This window comes from Monoraphidium neglectum (assembly GCF_000611645.1).
Source record: "Monoraphidium neglectum strain SAG 48.87 unplaced genomic scaffold scaffold00533, whole genome shotgun sequence".
Taxonomy (NCBI): domain Eukaryota; kingdom Viridiplantae; phylum Chlorophyta; class Chlorophyceae; order Sphaeropleales; family Selenastraceae; genus Monoraphidium; species Monoraphidium neglectum.
In genome coordinates, this window is record NW_014013095.1 from 17497 (window position 1) to 25338 (window position 7842).

At 64.5% G+C, this 7842-nt stretch overlaps 3 protein-coding genes across 3 annotated transcripts in view; 2 read left to right on the forward strand and 1 right to left on the reverse strand.

Annotated features, from left to right (window-relative positions):
- The window catches only part of MNEG_4004 (aurora kinase, other), a gene marked incomplete at both ends in the record, with an annotated part of 3554 nt that extends 1741 nt beyond the window's left edge, over positions 1–1813 (forward strand). Inside the window, 3 exons of the mRNA XM_014047521.1 lie at positions 237–321; positions 624–700; positions 920–1813. Of these exons, the coding sequence (XP_013902975.1) occupies positions 237–321; positions 624–700; positions 920–1813 (1056 nt within the window). The remainder of the gene's footprint in view (positions 1–236; positions 322–623; positions 701–919) is intronic.
- Positions 1814–4369: 2556 nt separating this feature from the next.
- Positions 4370–5545, reverse strand: MNEG_4005 (hypothetical protein; the record flags this gene model as incomplete). The annotated part of the gene is made up of 1 exon (XM_014047522.1): positions 4370–5545. The coding sequence occupies one exon, from the start codon at positions 5543–5545 to the stop codon at positions 4370–4372; it is 1176 nt and encodes a 391-aa protein (XP_013902976.1).
- A 1594-nt stretch (positions 5546–7139) lies between these two features.
- On the forward strand, positions 7140–7689 carry MNEG_4006 (hypothetical protein; the record flags this gene model as incomplete). The annotated part of the gene is made up of 1 exon (XM_014047523.1): positions 7140–7689. A coding segment is annotated over one exon (550 nt), but the record flags the coding sequence as incomplete, so codon positions are not given.
- Positions 7690–7842: the final 153 nt, after the last annotated feature.

Here is a 7842-nt window from a genome sequence, read left to right on the forward strand (position 1 = left end):
CCGGGGGGGGGGGACCGCCAGGGGTTGGGCCCGGGGGGGGACCGGACCAGGGGTTGGGCCCGGGTGGGACCGGACCAGCAGGGTGCGGCAACCGGGTGGCGTCACCGTCGGAGCGCTGCCGGCACGGTTGCTTGCTGCCTTCGTGAGCTCTGCCTGCCGAGCGGTTGCTGTGTAACCGCCGCTATTATGCACGCTTTGCCTCACCTGTCAACCGCAAATCAACTTCCCGTCGCCAGTACTTGCATACGCGCGGCATCGTGCACCGCGACATCAAGCCCGAGAACATCCTCTTCTCCAGCGGCATGTGCCTGAAGTTGGCCGGTGGGTCAATGTGCCCATGCACACACGCCTCTCGCTCGGCCCTGCTCGGCCCTGCAGCGGTTGGGACCTGCGCGGTTGCCCTGCCGCAAGCACCCCGGCGCAAGCTAGCCAAGCCGAGGCGGCCGCAGGCCTCGCTGCCCAAGTCGCCACCCCTGTCAGCATGACGGCAGCTCGGCAGCAGGCAAACCTGCTTGTCGTTTCGACCCCCCCTGCCATGCACGACCGACGCGTTTCAGCACGGCGGACGCCCTCCCATGCACACAATTGAGGCTCGCTTGCTGCTCGGCGCCTCAACAACTCAGATTTCGGCCTGGCGATCGACCTGCGGCAGGAGCGCGCGGTCACGCGCGCGGGAACCCTGGACTACATGGCACCAGAGGTCCGATAGGGCTGTGCAGGGTTGGGGGTCAGCGCTGCAAAGCACGGATAAAGCTGGGGTTTGAAAGTGTTGACCCCTCCTGTGCTGGCCCCGGCAGTGCGCCCTCTGCATTGCGCGGCAACTAAGGGGCCCTGCACAGAGTACTCAGGGCCCTGCCGCCAGGGGTGGCCACTGAACTCGCCTCCCCGCACGCGCACAAACACGCGCCGCCGAGCCCAGGTCCTCAACTGCCCCTACAAGAACCGCCCCGAGGAGAACAAGGAGAAGGCGCACCTCCACTACTCCGCCACCGTCGACAGCTGGGCGGTGGGCGTGCTCGCGTACGAGCTGCTCGTCGGCTGCCCGCCTTTCCACGACCACTCGCGCGACAAGGTGGAGGCGCGGATCCGCGCGGCCGCGCCGGCGTTCCCTCGGTCCATGACGGACGACTCGAGGGACTTTGTGGCGGGGGCGCTGACCAAGGACCCGAGGGCGCGCCCGACGGTGCTGCAGCTGCTGCAGCACCCCTGGGTGGACACGTTCCGCGCGCGCCGCTCGATGCGGCAGCTGGCGGCGGCGCCGGCGGGCGCGGCCACGGGCGGCGGCGCCGCGGCCGCGCGGGGCGGGGAGGCGGCGGTTGCAGGCGCAGGCACGGGGGCGGGCGCAGTCGCGGCGCAGGCAGCGCCGCCTGGCGGCGCATGCGTGCCGGTGTCGTCGTCACTGAAGCCGGCGCCGACCGCCAAGTACATATGCAGCATGACGCCCTCTGCTCTGCAGGCCATAGAGGCCGGCATTTCCGCCAGCCGCGACGCTGCTGCTGCTGGATCAGCAGCTGCAGTCGCGACTGCGACTGCAAAGCAGCAGCAGCAGCAGCAGCAGCAGCAGCAGCAGCAGGTCAAAGTTGCAGCTGCTCTTCAGGGGGAGAGGGTGCAGGCGTCCGCCCACAGCTCACCCCTGATGGTGGCCGGCAACATCCGCAGCCTCGAGCTGCACGGAGTGGGTGCAGCTTTGCCGCAGCCCGCTGCGGCGAGCGTCGACGGCGCCCACACGTCTGTGGGGCCGGTGTCGGTGGCGGGCGAGCGGCAGCGCGCCAAGTGGCTGCAGAACATCCGGCTGTGGCCAAACGCCAAGTGATCGCTCTGGGGGAGCGGGTGCCGGTTGGCGCGCGCCCTGGCAGGCGGGCGGGATATAGTCAGGGGATGGTGAATTTTATTGTTGCCACCTGCAAGCCCTCCAGGTGGGGCCCTTGCGAGCAGCGGGTTTCTGCCTGGGATGTTCATGCTCACACACAGCCAATCTCAAAGCAGGCCAGCGCACTTGATTTGGACACACGCACGTGCCCCATGCCAGCCGCCCACCCGCCGGATTGTCTGAAGCAGCGCTAGCGAGGGCGCCCTCTGGGTGCGATGCATGGAGCTGGCAGCCAGCCCGGGCAACAACGCACTGCTCTGCAAAGCGGTGTCTGACGTGTAGCGGCGCTGTGCCAGTGGCCGCTTTGTCCTTTACGTCAAGGCACTCCGCCTCAACATCCCAAGCCTCCCCTGGACGGGTGACTCCAGGTGCTGTTTGCCGTGGCGGCGGCCCCTTTGCTTCCGGCACGCACTGCAACCCAAAATTATCATCCATGTACTGGCTTTCATTGACGTGTGTCAGGCAGGACCAGGCTCATTGGCCAGGACTGCCGATGCCACTCACGGATGTGCGCCCCATGGCAACCTCATTACTGCCGTTGCATAACAGCAGCGGCCCACTATCGTTTGAGACCCACCACTTTCTGTGCCCTTTGCTCTAAGGGGGGGCCCACCTCCCCCTAGCAGGCGGCCCCAAACATCCGTTGTCGCCTTTGCAAATCCATGCATCGCCGACTTGCCCGCAGTCCGACTGCCAGTATTCACGTCGCCACGTGTCTTGCTTCAGGCGCCGCTTGCCTGTCGCATCACCCGCGCCCGGCGGTTTGTCGTCCACATACAACTGAGCACTGGCACCACCGTGTTCCTGTTGCCAGCTTTGGAAGGGGTACACAGAATCGCAGCTTTGTGGGCCTTCACCAATCTTGGCGGGCCTGCGGCAACTGACATACCGCAGTGGCCTGCGGCGCATGCCTGGTTCACAGTCGCAGCTCTCACCCTTGCCAAAACAAGCCCTGGCAGATTACACACTCCACCGCTACCACCCTGAAAAAGGCGACTTTGCTTCACATAGGTGCTTCTGATCCCCTTAGCACAGGAACGCTGGGACTACCCTTGTCACATCGCCTTTAATCTGAAACAGCAGCAGTAGTGGTGCTGCCCGCTCGAGCTGCACTTGATACCCAGGCTCAGGACCCGTACATTGCCAAGCCGCAGCCGCAAAAATTCAGATCAGTAAGGCCTGTGCACACACACATGCGCACTGAACGCCCGTTCGCACAACCGTCAGAAGCCGGTCTGGCTGTCTCCGTTGCTCTGGCAGCTGTTTGCGCATGCAGCTCGCTGCGCACCTCTATCTGCAACACCTTACTGCCATGCTGGCACCCGGCCTGCACGCACTCCTCATACCCTGTCCTCAGGCAAGAGTGGCTCATCTGCCTGGCTGCACCAACCTCTCACGTTGTTGTGGGGCTGGTTCGCTTGTTGTGAACCACCACTCACCCAGGATCACTTTGTGATGTGAAACCTAACAAACCTTCTTTGGCGCTCAAAGTAATGCTGACCTAGTCTTATGACAACCCGGTACCACCCATTGGTGCTGTAGTATGCGTGTATCTGTCCCTGGTGGCGTGACAGCCCCCTCTCAAAGCCTGCAAGTTTCATCACCAGCGCTTTTTGCAGAATTATCAGCGTGCGGCCGAGACTTTAGTTTTTACACACAAGGCACAGCCCCGAGGCAGGGATAATCGTGGCAACAACAGGTAAACAAGAGTTGACAGTGAACCGGCGTAAGGGTCATTGCGCAGTGCGTGGACTTGCTGCTCTTGGGAAGGAAGCGCCGGCCAATGGCTCTGGTGCAGTGGCTTGCGGCTCACGCAGTGGCAGGCAGGATTGGGCAATCGACGTCTCCAGTTGACGCGGGAGGTTCCCGGAACTCAAAACTTAATAAAAGCGCTGCCGTTCACAGGGGCCACGCTGCACGTGCGCACCCTGCACGTGACATGGTGCCTCAAAACTTCGGCGTGTTAAAGGAGACACGGACGGCAGGTCATTGGGAATTGGCGAGTCCATGTGACAGGAGGAATTTGTAATGCCGCACCAGAAAACAGGCCGCGAGCAGTTGAAAAGGGCGGGAAAGAGATCGGCTGCGCCGGCTCTGTTTTGGTTCTGGCAATTTTGAAAGCAGAATCATCCCTCCAAATCGTGCTTTGTACACAAGTACTGCAGGGGCCGCTCAACAGGGCATCAAATCCCCCATGTGCGCAAAAAAATACTGTCGCAAAGTGTCATGCCAAGAAGTCAGGTTCGCCTCCCGCAAAAGTCGTGGCAGCCGCGGCACCTGTGCCGCATCAGGACAGAGGCACGCTTGCTCCAGGCCCGCCCGTGCGCCGGCCCGCAAAGGACCGGCTCACCAACGGCGCCCTCATCGCATGACAGTGCTGGAAACGTCATTGGTAATAGAGCATGCTGGAGACCCTGTGCCCCCCAGCAACTATTGGAAGGGTGAACCACCTCCATGCACCGGCGCCCGGGCTTGGCGGCGTCGGAAGGCGTGGCCGCGTCACCAGCCGCGGTAAGGGCTGAAGTCCAGCACCTGCAGCAGGTGCACCTCGACAGAGGTCACCCCCCACTTCGACAGCCCCGTCGCCGCGCACAGCCGGCTCGCGCCGGCCACCGAGCGGCGGCCGCCCTCGAGCTTGCTCGCGATCCAGAGGGCGGCGAGCACCATCACGCGGTCGTGGGGCTGGGAGGCGCCCAGGGACGCGAGGAGCAGCTCGTCCGCGCGGCCCTCCACGCGCGCCCACATGTGGCGCGCCAGCAGGAACACCTCCCGGGCCTCGACCACCAGCACGCCGCCCGCCCAGGCGAGCGCGGCGTCGAGCGGCGCGAGCAGTGCGCGCGCTGGCTGTGGGGGCGCGGCGCCCGGGGCGCGGAGGGCGCTCAGGCGCCTGCGCATATTCAGCTGCTGCTGCTGTTGCTGCTGCTGCTGCTGCTGCAGCTGATGGCGAGCCACTGCAAGCAGTTGCCAGTCAATGCCTTCCGCGTCCCCGGCAAAGGTGCTGCACGTGCTGCTACCGCTGCCGCTGCTGAGCTGCACCTGCAGCTGCTCGTCTGCAGCTGCAGCTGCCTGCCGCTCCGGGCCGCTCGGCAATTGCGGCGCCTCGCAGTGCTGCTGCCGCATGTGGAGTCGCTGCCGCAGTTGGGATTGTGGCGAGAGCGCGGGCTGCTTTGCGCGCCACTGGGCGAGCATGCCGGCGCTCGCGTCCAACGGCCACTCGGCAGCGCGGCTGCGCTTGCCAAGGACAGCCGGGGCCGCTGCAGGCGCGTCCACCACCTCCTCAATCACGCACGATGCCCCAGGAAACTGCAGGGGCGTCCCGGAGCTGAGTGGGGACGCGTCATCGCCGTCGCAACCGCAGCCGCAGCCGGCGGCCGTAGCCGCCGCAGGGGGCGGCGTGGCCTCGCGGCAGGGCGCGAGCGCGCCAGCCGGGCCGCCGTACATGCTCTGCGGGAAGGCCATTGGCTCCGTGCTGCGGTGTTTGTGCTGCTGCTGATGATGTTGCTGCTGCTGCTCCTGCCGCTGCAGCTGCTCCTGCTGCTCCTGCTGCTGGCGGGCTGCGTGAACATGCCAGTGCGCGTCTGAGGGGAGGGCTGATGCGCGGGTGCCGCTGCCCCTGCTGGCGCCGCCTACGCTCAGGCTTGCAGCCGACGAAGCAATGAGGTGGACAGCCAGCATGCCAGTGGTCGCCCTCATTTCCTCGAGGCTCGCCGCGCGCAGTTGCCGTGCCTCTGCGGTTGATAGTCCCCTTGTCACCCCGCCTGCAGGGGCGCGAAAAAAGACTTATGAGCTCATATAATTGGCAGATAGTGAGAGTTGACCTGCATCCGACGACTATCCCGGGCTGTCAGCTGCTCGGCCCTCGCCCTCACCCCCCTCTGGCCCCACTGCCGGGGTGGCCCACTCTCACCCGCCTCTCCACGGACCTGATGACGACTGATTTATAATTTGAATAAATTAGGACCCCACGCTGTGGGCTGCCGCGCCACAGGGGCACCCGCAAGTGCTCAGGGGGGTTGGGCTGATGAGAATCCGTGTCAACAGTGGTATTGCTGATACCCCAGGTTGACTGCAAGCCAATAAGTGTGCACGATGATGCAAGGTACCACGGTGGACCTGTTCACCCCGGCATGCCATCCCTCAGTGGCCGGTCGACCACTCACTCGTTGTTCTCACTTTCGGCGGTGACTTCGGTGACGCCCGGGCCCCGAAAAGTCGAGCAAAACCGGGACGATTTCTGTGCAAAAAATATCGCCAGGAACTTTCTGGGACGGGTGCCACTCGCTCAGCCCGGAAGCGACGGCCACCCCTGAAGGAACCGACAAGGTGACTGAAGTGTGTGGCCGCTTCGATTTGCAGGCCGCTCGCATCGGGAGCCCGACCCGCGGCACCAATCATCAGACCCCAGCCACCATCCCAGGGCCCATGTATACTGGACGGTGTGCGTCTAGCGTGGTCATGAGTGCCAGCAAGTGTGGCCCATTTGTCGCCTGCTGGCCCCTGGACAGCTGGCGTGCATGTGTGCTCCAGACGTTCAGCCATGCCACAGGCTAGGCTCACGGGTGGCCTCGCCTTCTTGCGGGTCACACGCGCATGACTCGTCCCGCGGCGCGAGCTTTGTGTGTGAGCCTGCTGCCTGCAGCTTCCCTGCTGTCGCGCTGGCCGTCCATGCGGCTGGCCCACGTCAAATTGGAGCCCGGGGCTTCGTTTGCCCCAGCGACTCGCGCAACTCTCTCTGGATGCGTGCACCAGCTGTGCTTGTTGCAAAGCCTCGAACCCTCTGCACGGACCTGCATGGGTCTGGCCCCAGCCACCACTTGGGCACTGGGCCTGCCCTCGCCTCGAGCTCCGCTCTCGCCCCCTGCTCCTTCGCGAGCTGAGGCGGCTGGCCGCGCCTGCCCCTGGTGGCACACTTATGACATGCATGCGCCGCAAGGCAATGCGCGTGGCGGTTGGGGTGGGAGTGTTGGTGGGGAGAGCCTTGAGGTGACTATGGTGTTTGTCGGCCTGCTACGGTAACCAGCAGGTGTACGGGGGCGTGACGCCAGAGCGAGCATGACATCAAGCCGCCACCTTTTGTACTACCAACCACCTGTGGGTGCACTGCTGTGCCCAACCCAATACGGTAATCTGCGACGCAAGGGACACAGCCTCCCCATGGCATGGTGTGGACCATCACCCGGGTCAGCGTGTGCTGGAGGCGCAGTTTGCTGCGAATCTTCAACGAGCGCAAGATGCATACTTTGTGAATTCTGAAGCTCCGACTGCAATCATGGACTCTCAAGCGCCTTCGAGCTCCGCCGAATTTGTTCAGAGCCGCGCCTTTGCTGGGGCTCGCCTAGGATATGTGTTCAAGAGCGACTGGCGAGGATTAGGTTACTACAGGGATCCCCTGCAGCCACTGCCGCCGGCAGAAGTTCCGGCGCAGCACGGCGGTGCCGCGGGCTCCCAAGCAGCAGCTTGCGCTGCGCCACTGCCGCCATCACCGCCGCAGCCCAACGCGCAGCAGCAGGAGCAGCAGCAGCAGCAGCAGCAGCAGCAGCAGCAGCAGCAGCAGCCATGTGACAAGGGCAAGCGAACTGCGGAGTCGCACCAGCAGCTCAACACAATCGACGAAAAGCAGCAGAATGCAGCAGCGGCAAAGTCGCAAGCGAGCGGAGGTGCAAGCGGCAGCTTCGCACCGGCGGCCGCGGCAGCGGTGGCACCCTCTGCAAAGGCGCCGTCTGTGGTGCAGAAATCCAACCCTTTCTTGAAGCTAATGAAAGGCAAAAAGGTGCCCGCGGTCGCTGCCGCCGGTGGCGACGCAAAGCGTGCGAAGAAAGGTGCGCACCCGCGGAGGGCGTGTGCCTCGCCCAGGATCGCTGTGCGTGCGGCCGCCCTCCGCACCCTCGTTGCCACTGGCCACTTCTGTGGATGCCTAGCCAAATGCATGCGAGGGACCCCCCACAAACCACACAACTGAGCCGCCCGAGCCC